Raw genomic sequence first — 19,609 nt, 5'->3', positions numbered from 1 at the left:
TTGCTTTGTTTTGGATGGTGAAAATTTTGTTGTTAAATTTTCAATAATTCAGGTAGCTGGCATATTATTTCATCACATCCTGACTGACAGCATCAATTTTTTTATTTCCATTTTCTTAGAAGTTATGAATGGAACAGAATTCAGCAGCATGATTATAAATGACTTAAAATGAAGTCTGTTCAATCTCCTTTCACATTTTGAAATTGGAAGCATGCTCATTTCATGTTTTGTTATCCTGGGTCAAGTACACACATGCTAGTTTTAACAAGATGCCTTGAAATATCCTTGTCGTAGCTGACGAATAAGAAGACAACATTTAACATTAAGATGTATTGATCCTTCAAAAGCAACAAGTCCTTTTTTTTTTACAAAGTGCTTTGCACGTTTTTCAACTTTAAATAACTTGGATATTTTTTTCTTCCTGTAGCGAGTGAAGAAAGATGTAGAAAAGGGCATTGTATATATTGATATGTTTCTCCTGAAAAATGACGGGAAAGAAAGTGAAGGTATGTTTCGCATTAATTTCATATGTTGCCTAATGTCGTTGTACAATATAGCGGGAATACAAGCACTTGCAGTACAGGAACAAACCATGAAGGCTGATGTTTGTTCCATTGGATCTTCTATCCTCCTCCCATTCCTGTCAATATCTATTTCTGGTCCACACTGTTCTATCACTTCTGTACTTGTACCACACAGATTACTGGGTTCCAAGTTGTACAAGAACAGCTTTTTCTACTTAGAAAATTATATTACCTCATTTGTATGTTTGCCAATTATTATGCCAATTCTTAAAGTTTATTAGGGTTTCCTGTATTTTATCACCATGCTTTTATGTATGAGAAAATATTTTATGCATCAGTGATTTTTAAAATTGTATTTCTGAATCTTGAATCTGCCACATATCTATCAAACAACTGTAATCTCAGAGCATTTTCCATTTAGCAAAACTTCCTTTAAGAGCATACTGTTGTTTTATAATTGGTTTGCTCTAATGCATTCTAACTGACCTCAGTTCAAACCACAGGTGTTGGACACGTTGGCCTGCAATCCCAGTCTTTCCCCTGCAGCCCTTCTCGAATAAAGCAAAACATTTGCCATCATCCAATTTATGGCATCTCCACTTTACTTTATGATGAACAAAATTCTCAGTCAGCACTCCTGAAATTTCCTCTCTTGCTTTCTTCAGTGTTCTTGGATATATCTGATCAGGCCCAGATTTGTCTGCATTCATGGACATCAAGACTTTCAGCATCTCCTCTGCTGTAATACTGACTGTTTTCAAGACACTGCCATTGATTGCCCCAAATTCCCCAGTCTTCCTACACAGTAAAATCAGAAAAGTATTAATTGAAGACCTTGCCCATCTCCTGTGGCTCCATGCACAGTTGATTTTCGGGCTTCTATGTTTTCTCTGGTTACCCCTTTTCTCTTCACGCACTCAGAAAATCTCTTGGATTATCTTTAATGTTATCTGCCAGAGTTAACTTGTCTCTCCTTTTTGCCCTCTGATTTCCTTATCGAGCTTCCTCTTCAGTTCTTGAAACTCTTCCAGGGATACATTGGATCCCAGCTGTTTGTACCTACCCCTAGCCATCTCCCTGCACTTGACCAGAGCCTGAATTTCCCTCCTCATCCAAGCTGCCCTATGCTTGCACCTTTGATCCTTCACTCTAACAAGAAAATGCATGTCCAAAACTCTTGTCAACGTACTTTAAAAAATGTTCCATTTTCCTAACGTTCCTCTTCCTTCAAACAACTTGTTCCAATTAGCTTCGTTCTTGTACCTTCAAAATTAACTTTGCCCTTTCTTAACTCTTCTCACCGTCTTTTTTTCTATAACTATCTTAAACCAAATAGAAAAATGGCCACTGATCCCTAAAGGTTCACCCATTAACACTTCATACATTTCACCTTCCATTTTCTCAAGACTGAACCGACTGTTGCTTTCTCCCTTGTGACACCCACTACATATTGCTGGAAGAAACATTCCTGAATACATTTGAAAAATTCTAGCCCATCTAACTGTGACTTTTCCAATCAAAATTTGAAGATTAAAATCTATTCTGACAACCTTATTTGACCTTTCTCTGGCAGGAATCTCTGTATTTGCTCCTCTTATTCCCATTGACTATTTGAAGGCCTTTAGTACACTACCCACAAGGTGGTCAAATCTTTCATGTTCTTCATCTCCACCTATATAGCCTCACTAGCCAATGCCTTGTTTGTAAGGTCACCTCTGGCCATTGCTGTAACATCTTCCTGAACCAATACCACAATACCCTCTCCTCTTTTACCCTACCTCTGCCTTTCCTTGAAACACCTATACCATGGAATGCTGAGTTGCCAGTCCTGCCCCTTTCTTAACCAGCTTTCAGAATTGGCTACCACATCCCAGTTTTTGTCCATGTCCAAAGTTCAACTGCCTTTTCTGACAAGCCTCTAACATTAAAATAGGCACAATAAAGTTGACAGATTGATTTGTCTTGTTTGTTTTTGACAGGCCTTTGGTTTTCCTCTCCATGCTTGAAAAATAACATTTAAATTTATTGTATATATTTGATATAAGTGGAGCTACACGCTAATCATTTGTCCAATTAAAATGAGATGTGCACAAAATCTGTGTTTCCAATGTTCCTGGATTTCTCCATTTCATGACCCCCTGCTATGTCTGATATCAGTCATTAGGTTTCTCTGCCATTTGCCTGTAGCTGCAGGATGCAATATTAACCAGGCTACCTTTGCACTGTCGTGCCGCAGTAGTTTCATGGATATTTAGAACCCCCCCCCACCCCCGAATTCCATAATTCAAATCTTTCCCAAAATAATTGCTTCACTACATTGTATGTGTTTACAAAAAAGAACATATTCATTATCTATACACATATATATTATTGTTTTGGCAATCTATTAATCATTAATTATGTCTACATAATCCAGTTAAGATTATCTTCATTCTATTTCTGAACAGGGCAAAAAAGGATATCTTTGGGTATTATGTATATCTAAATCATGAAAAGTTCAGGGAAAAAATGAAATTGTTTGTTTCTTCCTACATTAACTCAATGATGTATTAAAAACCATAATGTTTAAAGAAAATGTCATAACAAATAAAAGCAAAGAAAATGTTGCTGAAGGTGGCAATAGTTAGATTTTATCAGGTTGGATAACGTTTCCCGCATCGCTTGGCTTCACATAAAGGATAATTATTGTTTCCACTGATCACTGTCAGAAGTCTCGGTGTAGCTGAGATGAGCATAATGGCCTTGTACTCAATTTACATAAACTGCTTCCTGTCAAAGAATTTTTATAAAGATCCATGAGAATAAAGCACCTGTGAGTTTGACTGACTTGCTTAGCCATGTCATATCCACACTTCAAGTGAAGAAAGCCAATGGAAGGATATTAAAGATATAAACAAAAGGCAATTGAAACTCAGCATTGCTTCAGAAGGAAGACGTTTGTTCCATTTCAAATGTTTAGGTTTGGTTAAATTAAGCATGATCTTTTATAATTCATGCAGTAATATTTGATATGAAAAAGTTTGCATGTTTTGAATCCTCTGTATTGTTATCACTTTTCCTTCAGACAAATGGACATGGGTTCGTTTGAGCCCAACTGGTGCAAGGCCATCACCACGATCAGGAGCCTCTCTGGCGGTTGCCCCTAACAATCGCATTGTTCTTTTTGGTGGTGTGCATGATGAAGAGGAGGAGGAAAACATTCAAGGAGAGTTTTTTAATGACATTTATATATATGATGTGGTAAAGAATCGCTGGTTTGCTGGGAAGTTAAAGGAACACAAAGGTCAGAAAAGAAAACGAAGACGTGGAACAAAAGAGGAAGAAGATGCCAAAAAAATTGAAAGTTCAGAGTCCACAAGTTTAACAGAAATTGTGAAGGAAGTCGTTACTGAAGATGGTACTGTCATGACTGTAAAGCAGGTTATAAACAGTTCCAATTCCAAACCAGCCACAGAAAGTGAGGAGGAGGAGGAGGAGAATGATTCTGAAAAAGTTCCATTCGTTGAACCATGTCCTCGATCCAGTGCCATGGCAGCCATTAAACTTGGTGTATTATATATCTATGGTGGAATGTTTGAAGTGGGAGACAGACAGTTCACTTTAAATGACCTTTACTGCATTGATTTACACAAAATGGATGAATGGAAAGTTTTGATAGAAACTAATCCAAGTAAGTTTGATTTCCTTGCTGAATCAAATCAAATCTTTCATTTTCATTTGAATCGCAGTCTTGTATGTTTCAATACAGCACATGATGACTATCAGGCAGTCAAGCTGATGCCTACTCTCAGAGCAATCCTGTTTTCTCAGTTCTTTCCCTGTATAGTGGAGATGATTTACAGTAGCCTGTTAAACTATCAATCAGCACATCTATGGGTGTAAGAGGAAACTAGATCTTCCTGATTGTAAACTCCTAACAAGCAACAGTAGAGGTCAAGATTTAACCTGGGTCCCTGGAGCTGGGGAGTAACATGAATTGCCATTGTGCTGGAATAGTTACATCACAAAAAGTACCTATTTGCTTCATTGAGACCTTGTGGGTTCTTGATAAGGTAACTCCATCAATCCCATTCATCTGCTTTTTTTAAAAAAATTGATTTATAAATTACTGCTCCCTTGCCGAATTGTTGTGTCTGGCGTCCACCATCCTTGAGAGTGAGTTCCAGATCATAACCTGCTGAGTCCCTTCAGCTTCTCATTGTTTGAGAATGCAGGACGTACTTAGCTGGTGAGACAGATTTCGTGGAGGCAGGAACAATCAGTGTTTCAGCTCAGAACTTGTGATGAAAATCAGGGCCTCAGAGTAATGACATTTTCCCACACGCTTACTTTTATTCCTCCCCCAACCTTTTTCCAAGAGCAACATCACCAGCTTCTCCATTCTAATCTTGAGGTTGAAATCCTTCATCCCTAAAATCATTCTGGTAAATCTTTTCTGCACCCTCCAAGATCATTTTTTCTGAAATGAAATGACCAGGATTAGTTGATTTATTCCACTTGTTGCCAAGTCAGTATTTGATAATGATTCGGCAAAATCTTCCTGCTTTTGTTTTTCTATGAATCCAATTTATGACACATAAGGAAGTCTGCAATTTTTTTAAATTTTACAAATGGAAACTGGGCCCTTCCAGCCCACAAACCCATGCCACCTAATTACACCCATGTGATCAATTAACCTTCTAACCTGTACATCTTTGGAACGTGGGCAGAAATCAGAACACGTGGATGAAACCCTAGAAGTCAGGGAGAGAACATACAATCTCCTTAAAGACAACAGCCTCTTCGAACTAGGGTCGCTGGAGCTGTAAATGCTATTGTGTTAACCACTACACTATTTGTGCTGTCCTAATAATTGCTTTGTTGTTTTAATTGTAGTATTTATAATACTGCACAAATTTAAATGGATCTATAATATGGTTCAGTACTACCACCTTCTATTGGAAATTAATGATATATAGTATCCTTGCCATTGTATGAATAAGAATAATCGGGATGAACCACGTGTTTCAGGATTCCCAGCAGACAGAAGTCAATTGATTATCACATTATTTCTGAAAAATAGAACATTTAAAACAGTAAATCATGTGGGTTCATTGCAGGATTATTATTTTCCACTATTTGCGTGGAACTAACCATTTTATTACTTCAAGCTCTGAGTAGGGAAACCACTGAAATATGTACAAAAATTGTAAAGTATCATACAAAGGGTAACCAGTTGAACTCACAGGAGTGAAGAACAAATTTGAACACTAGTTGGCTAACCATTTGTTTTGGAAGTAATGTTGGGAAGTCTACTGATTTAATTTACACTTCTGCCTGTTTATGTATTGCTCCCTAGTAATTGATTTTTCCTCTTCTGGTTTAATCTGTTTCTTGTAAGAGATTCTCATTGGCATTATCACATGGGCAGGACAACGTTTCATTCTCGTGTTGAAGCATCATTAACTTTAAAATGTCTTACTCCATAAATGCTGACTGTGTGCTTCCAACTTTTAAAAAAAATTTATTTCATTAATTTTCTCTCCCATCTTGCTGTATGCAATCAATTTGGCTTTCTTGAGTTCTTAGTAACTTGATAAAAGCCTTGTGCAATAATACTAACAATTATGTGACTCTGGAGCCACATTCTCAATCGCTATCAAGCTATTGAAACCCTGCACATCACTCCATTTAAAACACACGTGAAGTTGTATTTAATTTTAATTAGATTTATTCTAAAATTTCACTTAACAAATTTTCAGTACTAAATTAAAAATTAAATTTGGCTACTTATTTATTCCATGTATTTTAATTACCTGGTTGTCATTTTAATATTTGTTGTCCCAATGAAACACAAGCCAAATGGAATTGGGTTTTCTGCTTGATAGCAATTGTGTATTGCAGAGCAAGTCGATTTTGACTTTTTAAAAACTGAGATAAATTTTTAATTGGGCAATCTAATTGCTGCATAACAAACAGCCATCTCCACCACTGGACACAAAGAAATCGTGTTCCCACCCCTCTTTAAATGATGATCTTTGAACTTTTTGTTGTACCTGTCACATTTTGTTATACAGAGTATAAACATCCACACCAGGAATGCATGGAATTATTCAAAGATTTCAGTTTTTTGATTAATTGCAAATACTGTACCAGGGCTCCATTGTTTAATTGATAATATACTATTGTTTTTATCTGGTACAATATTTATTATTTAATAAAGAAATTAGAAGTCATGAGTCGCTTATCAATGGGGCCACTATTTGATAGCCAGTGATATCAGGATTGCAACTTTGAATTATTATTTATAATCAAAATCATTTATAGTGATCTAACTGATAAATGCTAAAAAAAATCTATATCCTTATCTTTCACATCTCAATATTTATTGTGTAGAAAAGGCTTCAGAAGGATTGTCAAATTATTTGGTCTATGGACTTTTCTGAAATCTTTATCATCTCCCGTATCCCACCTGAAATTGGCTCTTTGTATTCTTGGTTTAGAAAAGGCAGATTTTAAAAAAAATCAATCAAAAATGATGAATTGAATGAAATATAAACTTCTGAAACAAGTAATCAGAGGACTTCTCTTGCAATAACACTTCCTGTAGATTGAAATTTTAGGCTCTTTGTGGAGTAATTTTCAGCAAAAGATTTGGAATCGGTTATTTTTCAGACCTCCCTAATCCCTGGGCAATGTACAAAAGTGCTGGAGAAACACAGCATCCATAAGAAGTAAAAAGACAATCAATGTTTCAGGTTTGAGTTCTATTGGGAATATTATTTGTTCATTGGTTCATCTATATTGTTCTCAAAAATCTTTTTGATTTACTGTGCAAATTAACCTCTCTGATTTTCAGGGGTGATTTGTAAAATAAATTGCAGGCACTGTTGAGTATTTTAAAGAAAGATGTACTTTGATGAGGGGCTCAGGCCCAATATGTCAGCTATCCCATGGTTACTGTGACAGAATATGTTGTTGTGTATCGTATATGGATATGATTTTGGAAGATAAAGTATGGCAGGTTTTTTTTAGTGTAGGTAACAAACAGATCTCATTTAAAATACTGGAACTCTGCTCAAGCTAGACAGGCCAGCTCCAAATACCTTTGCAAAAGTTCTGGGGAGTGCCCAAGGGACTTCACTAATGGATTGTTGTTTTGAAAAGCAACAGATGAAAGAACTCGTCAGAGTCACAGGCTGTCTGAGTGCTGTTTGCTGTTCTAAGGGGGTTGTGGTTTTGCAAGCAGAGAGAGTAAAACAGGCTTTTCTCACAGAGAGAGAGAGTACTGCAGTGCTGGAGTTCAGCAGCAGCAGCTGAACTGGAACAGGACAAGCTGGCAAGTTGTGGAAAAACCCCACTTTGAAGATGGGTTGTGAGTGCTTAGTTCAGCCTGGTCAAAACCCTTGTGGTCCATACAAGAGGAGAGGACTAGCTATCTAATATTTTACTTGAAATAAGGGAAACAAAAAGGGACTCTGTGGTGACCTGAAAGAAAGAGGTTATCATCTGGAAAACCTTGATGAGGCAAGTTTCTTTGGCAAGACATTAACATGGCTGATTAAAAGGGATCAGTTTGTGTCCAGGTACAACAAATCTCTCTCTGAAAACTGACAAGAACCTTCCTGAGCGGTAACCATTTATCCTTCAAACACCAAAGCCTGGTGAAATTCATAAATATTAAATTCTGTGCACAGTATAAGAATTGCTTGCAACCTGTGAACTTGGAGGAATGAGAAGTGAGATTGGACTTGTGAATTAAAGAACTTTACACACATATTATATACATGTGCGCTTAGAATTAGAAGAGTTAAGTTAATAGTAATAAGTTAAAGTTTGATCCTGTTTTCATGTTTAAAGATGACTAAAAGCAACTTTTGTTTAAGTAACCAATTGTCTTGGTGAATTTCTGTTGCTGCTGGGTTTTGGAGTCCTCTGGGCTTGTAACAATACTGCATAACCTGATGGGTTTCTCCAGCACATTTGTATATTGCACTCAACCCCAACATCTGCATACTTTCTGTTCAACTCCATTTAGCTGTCTTTTTCATTTTCAAATTTTTATAATGTGGACACTCTTGAATGCCATTTAATTGTCGGCAGGCTATCAATCCTGTCAGTGAAAGATTATGTTGAAAATATTGAGCTTTTCTACCCACTATACGAGAATAGCAGTTGGATAAGAAACAGTAAAATAATGGTAAAGAAAGTTTCTCACTCGCAATGTGAAAAACTATTATATTTGAATTCAGAAGCCACTGTTTTCCCCTCATTATGATAAGAATGCAAAACATTTCCTTGATCTAATGTACATAATTCATTAACAGATATCAATCAAAGGTGTCTTTGTTTTTTTTTGATTTTGCACTTCTGCAGAGACCCAGGAATGGCTGGATGAAGAAGAATCAGAGGGTGAGGAAGAATGTGAGGGAGCTGCAGGAGGGGAAGATGAGGAAGAAGATGAGGCCAGCAGCGAAGAAGGCAATTTTTAACATAAATCTCCATAGTAGTAATATATATTTTATCTCGACCTCATTTTAGAGGCCATGTGGAAGGTTCATTTAAGAAACCATAAGCACAAATGAAAATTCAGGGTGGGAGTTATAGATTGATACAAAATTCCTTTTCTCTCCTTCCAATTTCTGACAAAGCCTTTAACCTGAAATATTAACTCTTTTTACACTTCACATATGTTTCTTGATCTGCTGAGTTTTACAACATTTGCTGAAGATGTAGTCCCATGTGTCATTCTTCATAAAATGAACCTGCAAAACCGTTTTTTTTTCCACTGCTGCAACTTTTGTCCTTGAAATTTGCCCTTGTACATGGAAGCACAAACTTGGCTAAGGAGATGGAATAAAAAGTTAGGAAGCCATGCCTCAACTGAGATCTCATTTGGAGTTGTAAAGCCTACCCATTTCCTTCAAATCAAAGATGTAACCATGGGTACTTGCATGGGTTCCAGCTATGCCGGCATTTTTGGTGGCTACATGGAGGAGTCGTCGTTTCAAATCTATCCTGGCACCATCGCCCAACTCTTCCTCCATTAGCTTGAGATTCCTACATCTGCAGTCTCCTGTGTGTCTTCACACCTAGAATACTATGCAGAGTTTGGTCTCTAATGAAGGATTATATACTTCCGATGAAAGTAGTTCAGAAAAAATTGGTTGATTACTGGAATGAATAGGTTGTCTTATTAAGAAAGGTTGAACAGTTGGAATTTGTATTCATTGGATTTTATAAAAATAAGAGGTGATCACATTGAAAGAATTAAATTGAGGGGGTTTGGCAAGGTAGAGATTGAATGTTCTCCCTTGTGGAGGAACAGAGAGCATACATTCAGAATAAGAGATAATAAGAGATAATCTCTTGAGTGAATCTTTGGAAATTTTCACCTCGGAATGAGAGTTTAAATCATTGTATGTTACAGCATTAAATATATTTATAATATTGGTACTTGGAATTATGCACCATGGACACATGGCCATTCATCCAACTTGTCCACGAACCTGCTCTGCCACTTTCTCTGACACTTTGTTCCATATACCCACTAACCTGTGCAGAAAAGCATGACCCTCAAATCCCATTTTTAAAAATCTTCCACCTTTTATTGACTGTCTTGGATCAAGAGCTAGCTATCTACCTCATCAGTCCCAGTGGCATTCTTGTGAATAGTTTCAACATTCTTTCCATTATGATTACTACTTTCCTATAGCTAGGTGACCAGAACAGCACACAATACTTCAATGATGATGTCACCAATGTCCTGTGCAATTGTCACATGAGGTCCCAACTCTTGTATCCAATGCCCAGATCAATGAAGGCATGTGTGCCGAACACCTTTATCATCACCACCTTTGTCTTCCTGTGACTGCTTTTTCAAGAAACTATGTACTTGCACCCCAAGATCTCTCTGTTCTACAACACCCTCCAGAGCTCTGATATTTACTGTGTATGTCATGCCCTGGTTTAACTTCCCAAAATGCAAAACTTCTCATTGTTCAAATGGAATTGTTTGGCCCACTTTCCCATATCATTATCCTATTGTAACCAAAGAAATATCTTCTTCACTGTCCATTATATCACCAATTTTGGTGTAATTCACAAACTTGCTAGCCATGCCAACTATTTTGTCTTCCAAATCGTGTAGATGATTAACATCAATAGATCTAGCATGGATTTCTATGGCATACCACTGATTACAGGCTTCCAATCTGTAACGTAATCCTCCACAACTCTATGACTCCTACAACTAAGCCCATTATGTCCCATTGTGAGCTCAATCAGGTAGATCCCATGGGATCAAACCTTCTGGATCAGCCAACCATGTGGGTCCTTATCATACCCCTTGCTCTAGTCACATAAGCAAATGTTTACAGCCTCATCCTTGTCAATCCTCTTCAAAATACTAAATTAAAATTGTGAGATACTGTTTCCCATCCATAGCCATGCTGCCTATCCCGACATAATCCTTGCTTTTGCAAATGTAGATAGATCTTGTTTCTCAGAATCCTCACCAATAACTTTCCCACCACTGATGTTAGGCTCTCAAGCCATTTCCCTAGATTGTTGTTTTGAAATAAGACACGGGGAACAGGCAGGTAATGGAGCTGTGCCGCCAAGATTCCATCAGCTATAATGTTGGGGCAATGTGGCCAACTCTTATTTCTTGAGTAATTTTGTGAAAAAGAACAAAAATTGCTGGAAAATATTAAGAGATTGTATAGTATTTGAAAAGAGAGAAGACAAGTTTGAAACGTGGATGATGAAAAATAAGAGGGTGGGTGCAACACTTTTAATGATTACATGAAATAATGCTGTGTGAAGTGTACAGGATGTTAGGTGTGATTGAGGAACATGGAAAGCATCATTTCAGAAAACTGAAACTGAATAACTTGCAATTGGTAGTGGCATCAAATTGGATATGATGGAAATGATAAAGGATGATGGTTTGATTGGAGAAAATTGGATTTTAGTTGGGAGCATAAAATGGCCTGAAGTTAGAAAGAGATCTGGATCAGAATTGGGGTGAAGTAGAAATCCTACAAAAACAACCATGTTTCATAAATTCTCAAAAAGCTGCAACTTTTTATTTGGAGCTATTTCATTAACTTCCAGCGTGATACCAAAATCTCACTTATTTCAGCATTCCAAAGGCTTGGACACACTGTGGTCTCTGCCCTGTTAATTGATCACTGCCTGGACTGCTCACAACACCCTCCTGTGCAACTTGAGCAGAGGCTCTGTTTTCCCAATAATGCACTCGAGTCTTCTGAATCTGACATTTCAGTTAGTTTCTGTGAGTTGTTTATAGTGAATCTGTCACTGTCTGTTCTTATTTTATTTTATTTTATCTTATTTTATTCTTATTTTATCTCCTATTATGGACCTTTTGTCTTTGTCCTCCTTTTCAAACTTCTTTGCTTATGAAAATCCGTTATATCTAAGTTTTAAAGTTCTAATGAATGTATATTGACTGAAATTTTACTGATTCACCCTCTCCATTATTGCCTAACATCAACAATACCAGCCTGTGTATTTCATTTCAGGTACCAGCATTCAGCATAGAATCTTGTTTTGGTTTTACTACCCTCCATATTGAATTCTCCACGTTTATATATTTTTTATTTCTGCTATCTTTGAGGGAATTGAGCTAATGACCTCAATAATTCTTACAGCAAACATAGAGATGTTCTTATTTTTCAATCACTTTTGTGTCTGGGGAAAAATGCATTCACTCGGTTCCTTGAAATTCTCTCTACAAGGGATTTTCATTAGTGGTATTTATTAATCTATTTGCTTCAAATCCACATGAAATCTTCAGTGACATTTACAGCATTTATAACATTTATAGGTTGCAGGCGTGGCCAACCTTTTAATTTAGACATACAGCACGGTAACAGGCCAAGAGTCCTACACCCCCATTTGGTCCATACTCATGGACCAAAATGGCCTTTTACCGTCCTATATTGTCTAAATTAAAAATGAAAAGGTTGGCCACCCCTGGGTTAGTGCCAAAGATTTGGTCAGTGGCTTGACATCTGGAGTTGCTTAGATCTGAAAGAATTATCAATAGAAAGACATAGAAAGACAATCACTGATAAAGCAAGCTAATGCTTTGGTTGGCACTTTTCTAGTATTGGTGCACACTCTTAAATGGCTGGGAATGACAGAAATCGATGGCATTTGGTTTGAGGAAATTTTTTAACCTTGTCCTCATCCACAGTAGAATCTCTAGCAATCCTTAGTTGGCAATGCTTGTGTATATGTCTTGATGTCATTCTGAACATTTTATTTGATTGTCAGAATCTAAGTTTGTGGATAGTTTTGACATAGATTTGGGAAGGGTTTAAATTTTCATCCCTGCCTTTTGATAGTGATTTTATTGCATGTTATCATTCTCCTCCTGAGTGAGATGAGAAATTTCTTCACATAGTGGGAGGTAAATCTTTGAAGTTTTTTCTCCAAAAGGATTGTGGTTTGCTCATTTACTGAGTAACAATTCCTTTCTTAAATATAAACTTGTAGATATTTTGGGAATCAAGTTCATGAAATTAATGTAGAGAAAATTGTTGCAAAGGTAAAAAGATCAGAAAGACAAAACAGCACAAAGTGGCCTTTTAATTAAGCTAACAGTCCAGATTAGCTCATTTTTTTCTTTGACGTGCTATACGATAATAGGCCCTTCCGATCCATGAGCATATGCCCGCCCCCCATACACCAATTAACCTACAACCCCAATACATTTTGAACTTCATTAACTTCAAAAACATTTCCAATAAACGATAAACAGAAACAGGTGGGAGGCATTTTGATCCTTGTGCCTACTCCATCACTCAATAAGATCACAACTGATCCTATGGGTCAGGTTAGGTTTCCCCATGAATCCAAAAATCTCATGAGCCTCAACTTTGAATGTAATCAAACATCTAGAGGTAGAAAATTTGAATGGCTTACTATTCTGACCATAAATAAGCTTCTTCTCACTTTAATTTTAAGCGTTAACTCATTATTCAATTACCACATGTCAAGTTCCATTGGGACAGTGTAACCCAATGTGAATGAAATCACTTATCATTTCTCTGAACTCCAATGAGTACATGCACTCATTGGACAAGCCCTAATCCCAGGGCTCAAGTGAGTGAATCTGGGCTGTATTGAATCAAGGGCTCTTTTAAGTATGGGAATTTAAACTGGGCACAACTCCATTGGGCTCTCATCATCGCCTGGTGTAATCTTCAGGAGACTGCATAACTTCTGGATTCCAATTCTTTGCCTAATGAGCAGCATATGATTTGCCTTCTTAATTACTTTCTATGGCTGTTTTTTCATCTTCTGCATTTCATGAATCAATTTTTGTACACCAGCGTAAACTGATGTTGGAAGAAAAAATTTAATGAAACTGAGAATTCAATTGACCTGTAGTTGTTGCAACTTAGATTTTGTTTTGACATTCAATGGTCATTAAATATTTATTTTAATTTATCAGGAGATGACCATCCTGCTGTGCAGCCCCCTGAATCTTATACAGAATATTTGTCACGCACTGAGGCTTACTGGATTAAATTGGCCAAGAATAATATGGGCCAGAATGCCAAAGAGAAGAAGACCTTAAAGGTGGCACAGGCAATGGCAAAGACTTTTTATGATAATGTATAATGGTCAGAAGATGTACAGAACTGAACCGTAGTAAATTTGTTACTGACTTTGGGCTCAACACCAAGCTGCAGAGTTTATTGTTCATTTAATTAATTGTAGTTATGTCATATATTCCTGCACTGTTTTAAATCTAATTTCAAACTGAACATGGTACCTTTTTATAAATCTTGTATCAGATCAATTAGCTTCATTTTTTTTGACACAGTGATTGTAGTACTTTAAATTGTTTTTATTGAACAACATTCTTTTTCCCCTAAATTCTTGACTCTAATGGGAAGGTTTGTGTTTCTCCACTTCACCTACTGTAATATAAAAGAAAAATAACTTCTTACTATCAAATTTATTTACTGACAACCCTGTATATGGAAAATAATAATCTGTATAGAAATTAAAAGCAAAGAAATCAACAATAAATTTAAATTGGCTGTTTAAGTCTGAAATGTAGAGAAAAGGCTGCTATGTCCTGTGTTTTCCTTGAATTTATTTTCCTTTCCTGACTCAAAAACCAACTCAATGGAAATGGTCACCTGTACATTGGAGCTCAAAAATGTAAAAGCACAACGCTGGAGAAGCTCAGCATGTCAGACAGTGCATTTATATAGCAAAGCTAAAGATACATAATCAATGTTTCATGCTTGGGCTCTTCATCAACCTTGATGAAGCATTCTTGATGAAGTTTCTCCAGGATTGTTTTTGTTTTAAACTTCAATCCCTATTTTACTCTCAAACTCGAATGTGATTTAAAAAAAAAGTCTGAGAATTAACAGATATCAGATAAACCCTTGTTTTTATTTAGACATACAGCACTGTAACAGGCCATTTCAGCCCAAGAGTCTGTGCCACCCAATTTATCCCCAATTAACCTACACCCCTGGTAATGTTTTGAAGGGTGGGAGGAAACAAAAACCCCTGGGGAAAACCCACACAGACAGGAAGGACATACAAACTCCTTACAAACAGCGTTGGATTTGAACCCCAGTCCCAATTGTTGACGCTGTAAAGGTGTTGCGCTAACTGCTATGCCAAGGTTATGGTATCATGCAAGCAAACTGGATTATTTTTATCAGCAAATGAAGCTGACTGATCACAGATGTAAGACTATAAACAAAGCTGATACAATGAGGCATTAAGAAAGAAAAAAGGACATCAGACAGAACTTTATCCTTTAAGAGTGGATGAGATTTGCAGTAAGCTTAAATTCTGTGCAAGCAGCAAGTGAGTCAGAAATGTGATGCAAACTCTGACTTCCAGATTTAATCAGGAGCTCCAGTGGAGAAGTAGTGTTGGTACTTTAAATGTCAGTAATTTAATTGCAGATTTTTGTGTTTAGTCCACAGCGCAGTTTCTCTAACTCCAAAAATCCTTGTCTGAGCAGGGCAACATTGGATGAGGCCTGAAAAACTGACAACTTCAAGTCAAGTCACCTTTATCATTCATATCATGCTCGTATGATTAAGAAGAGATAGCATTTCTCCAGGACCACAGAGCATATTTACATAAATATGTTAGAATAGAAGTTATACACGTTGAAATATTAAAATATTAAGATGTATAGAGTAAACGTCCATGGTACACTATCCTTGTATGTTCTTGGAATTCAGGACCCCGATGGCTTGGGGGGGAAAAAAACTTGCCCAATCTGGAAGTAACAACCTGAGTGCTACCTCCTAGCAGATGGCAGAATGGAGAACAGTGTAAGTGAGGGATGTGTGGAGTCCTTCACAATGTTTATTGCCTTTTGCCAGCATCGAGTGTTGTAGATGTCCTTCTTGGTAGGAAGAGAGCCCCCAGTGATCTTTTCCGCTGACTTCACTATCCTCTGCAGGGTCTTGCGGTCTGAGGTGGTACAGGTGCCAAACCAGACAGTGATGCAGTTACACAGGATACTCTCAATACATCCTCCATAGAATATAGTGAGAATAGAGGGTGGGAGGTGAACTTTTCTCAGCCTTTGCAGGAAGTAGAGATGCTGCTGGGCTTTCCTGGCAATGGAGCTGGTGTTAAGGGACCAGGTGAGATTCTCTGCCAAGTGCACTCCAAGGAACTTGATACTCTTTTAACAACCTCAAAAGTCAATGGTGAATCTCTTATTAGAAGATCATTGCTAATATTGTTGCCCAATATCTACTCTTTTGTCACTTGATTTGACACAGATCTTCAAGTAGCAAAATGGTGGGGGCTAGAGAAAAGAGGGGCACAACCTGGGCATCAACAACCTGCTGCTTGTCACACTACCTTTTTGTTGCCTCTTTAAATCAGTCCTTCCTGCTGGTTGTACTGAGCCTACTGCTGCTGAGTAACTTGCACGCTGCTGGATTACTCTATGAATTTGTTAAAGATAAATAATTCAAATAGAATTATTTGCAGATTGTATTAATATAAGTATATCATTGGTATACAATTCACATAAAGAATGTACAGATGGGTTTTACCTGGAACTAGGAAGTCAAAGGTGCAGGAAGACCAATGGAGGCAAGCAAAAAAGGACGTGAATATGAATACCACAGAAGACCCAAATCTGCCTTTGCTTAAGGACGGAGATAAGTGAGGATAAAGCGCATATAACACTGATGTGTCAGGAATCATGGATAATGCCAGTCAGAAGAAGTTGGATTTACTGTGCTGGCTGAATCCCCAGGAAACAGGAGGTGTTACAACTCCACTCATTCTTTCCCCAACACAGTACATTATTTTTTTAAAATTTAGACAGAGCACAGTAAAAGGCCCTTTCAGCCTTCAAGCCAGTGCTGCCCAAATACACCCAATTGACCTACAACCCTGGTACATTTGGAAAGGTTGGAGGAAACGGGGGCACCAAAGAAACCCACACAGACACAGGGAGAACATACAAACTCCCTATAGACAGTGCAGGATTTGAACCCCGGTCCCTATTGCTGGCACTGTAATAGCTTTGCACTAACTACTACCGCTAAGTGTGCCATATATTGTTTTCATAAATGGGAAAGAATTGCATTTGAATGCAGCTAGTCTGCAAATATAGATATGACACAATAATCAAGTATCTTCAGTTTTTATGCTTCCTTCATCCTGCAAAAAAAACCTCAAATCTACTTAATTCCCTAAGCAGACAGGATTTCTTGTTTGGGAGTAAAGGCTATCTGATGAGCGTACCACATGACTCCATTGTGGATTTCTGTCAATACATCGTAGTTCAATGGTGTTTATAAACTGTTATAAAGCAAATCACTGCAATGTCAGAAGCACATCTTGAATACCTTGGCCAATCCAGAGCTATATTTAATTATGTACTATATGCTCTTGAGAAGGTTCGATGATATGCAGCTTTCCTGCTCAAAAGATTCCATAATGCTCTCAGAATTATGAACTGGTGATATATTTCCAAATTTGGATAGAATTCACATATAAAGGGAACCATTAGATGGAGAAATTCCCATATAACTTCTCTTGATGATGAAGATTGCAGAGTGCCTTGGACAGATAACCATGTACTTTTTTTTTAAGATCGCCCATCTGACAGTCACTGGACCAGTTGCGGATGAGGTGCTAATCAACCAAGCTGCTTTATCCTGACTGGTATGGACTTCTGAAATTTGTTAGAACACCACACATTCAGGCAAGTGAATGACAGGTATTCCAACATGGTTAATGTAGGCTTTGAGGGATATGTGCCAAATGCAGACAAATGGGAAAAGCTTGATTGACCTGGACATGTTGGGTGAGGTGACATGTTGGGCGAGGTGGCCTGTTTCCCTGCTGTTGAACTCCAAGTTGCTAATTTGTACCTTATTGATGTTGAAGTGGCTTTGGGTGTTGGGAGTTGAGTAACCTGTCATAAAATGTCCAGCTTCTAATCTGCTTTTGTAGCCAGTTTCTGGCCACTAATGGCCTCAAGAATAGTCATGGTGGAGAATCAGTGATAGTAAATGTTGAATATTTAGGATTGGGGGCTAGAGTCACTGTGGTGAGTGATGATCATTAGCTGGTGTTTTTGTGGAATGAATGCTGCCTTGCATACATAGACTGATTAATTTGTTGAGAGAGTGAATGGAACAGCAGTCATCAAGAATTTCCCCTTTTAAGACTTAGAAGGAATGACATTGATGAAGTAGTTGAAAATGGGCCAAGAAACTGCTCTGAAGAACTGGAGTGAAACCCAAGGATGGGATGATTGAACTCCAGTAACTGCAACCATCATGTGTGAAAAATGCTCCAACTATTAGAGTGCTTTCCACTTAATGCCTATTGATTAAGTTTTTATCAGGGCTCCTTAATGCCATACTTGTTCAATTGCTTTCTTAATGTTAAAGACAGTCCACGCATCTCATTTCTGGAAAAATGATCTGTTGAGAAAAAGTTGTGGAAGGTGCGGTTGACCCAGAAAGCTATTTTCAACTGGCACAGACACAAACGCTCATGTGTCATATGTTTCTCATAATTGAAGGAATGTACTGCCACATGGATTTCTATTTTAATGACAAAGTTCAACAACAATAAAGCTGGCTGGGAGGAACTCTGAAATTGGTAAATCCAAAAAATCACGAGTTTCATAGCAAGCAATAAAAATTGTCATTAGCTATATTTAGTAATGCCATCCAGCAGATTGTATTAATAAAAGTATATCATAAAGAATGTACAGATGGATTTTACCTGGATCTAGGAAGTCCAATAGAGGCAACCAAAAAATGACATGAATATGAATACCACAGAAGACCCAAATCTGTCTTTGCTAAAGGATGGAGATAAGTGAAGATAAAGCACATATAACACTGATGTCATACACAACAGAAATCACTGGTGACACCACACACTACACCTCAGGCTGCACAAAAGACTCCCATATTGTTGGAACAGATCTGAGTGGGAAGTATGTCAAACCAAGTTTTTGGAAGACTGCAAAAAAAAATAGAGGGTGGACAGTTTATTTGGCTATTTGTATTTTACCTCTTTTGTTTTTCATCATTATGTAAGAGATATAAAGGGGTCCACATCCATTACATCGTTACTAAGCATAATGTAGCCAGCTCCACATTATTGCAAATGTTTCACGTAGGAATGAGCAAAACTGCTCTGCCAATACAAGGAAAAGTACAATAAAAATGCTATATGTATTCCTCTGTTTATTTAACAAAGTAATATGTTACTGAATTACTAGCTACAATTCAGTTTGTTTAGTCAACGAATAGAGATGATTCAGAAATTAATTGGGGACTAATTATCAGTTAAAATGGAATCTTTAAGTAAGTACACTTTACAATGCTGATTAGTTAGCCATGGTATGAAGTCAAAAACAGCAAAGAAATAGGCCCTTCAGCCTTCCATGTTCAAGCCAGCCATCAATCACCCAACCACACCAATCCTACTCTATCAGCTCTGTAGGTTCTACCATTTGCCCACAAACTAGGGATATTTTGAAGTGGCCAAATAACTATTATCTGTATGTTTAGAAATCACAGTGGCCAGAGGAA

At 37.4% G+C, this 19,609-nt stretch overlaps 1 protein-coding gene and 1 long non-coding RNA gene across 5 annotated transcripts in view; one reads left to right on the top strand and one right to left on the bottom strand.

Annotated features, from left to right (window-relative positions):
- The window catches only part of klhdc4 (kelch domain containing 4), a 42,267-nt gene extending 27,654 nt beyond the window's left edge, over positions 1-14,613 (top strand). For both annotated transcript variants that reach the window (XM_069901838.1, XM_069901839.1), the window contains exons 8-11: positions 428-506; positions 3,589-4,194; positions 8,880-8,984; positions 13,993-14,613. In XM_069901838.1, coding sequence (XP_069757939.1) covers positions 428-506; positions 3,589-4,194; positions 8,880-8,984; positions 13,993-14,162 — 960 coding nt within the window. In that variant the 3' untranslated portion in view covers positions 14,163-14,613. The remainder of the gene's footprint in view (positions 1-427; positions 507-3,588; positions 4,195-8,879; positions 8,985-13,992) is intronic.
- Positions 304-10,142, bottom strand: LOC138744944 (uncharacterized). 3 transcript variants are annotated; one of them, XR_011345885.1, is made up of 3 exons: positions 10,059-10,142; positions 5,492-5,575; positions 304-478 (listed from the first exon to the last, which is right to left on the bottom strand). It is a non-coding gene; the product is annotated as an uncharacterized lncRNA (long non-coding RNA). The 3 variants fall into 3 exon arrangements; XR_011345883.1 differs by lacking the exon at positions 304-478 and adding an exon at positions 3,133-4,983; XR_011345884.1 differs by lacking the exon at positions 304-478 and adding an exon at positions 3,133-4,342.
- Positions 14,614-19,609: the final 4,996 nt, after the last annotated feature.

The sequence above is a fragment of the Narcine bancroftii genome, chromosome 10 (assembly GCF_036971445.1).
Source record: "Narcine bancroftii isolate sNarBan1 chromosome 10, sNarBan1.hap1, whole genome shotgun sequence".
NCBI classification, from domain to species: domain Eukaryota; kingdom Metazoa; phylum Chordata; class Chondrichthyes; order Torpediniformes; family Narcinidae; genus Narcine; species Narcine bancroftii.
The sequence above is the reverse complement of the archived record's forward strand: the minus strand, read 5'-3'. Positions and strand labels throughout refer to the sequence as shown.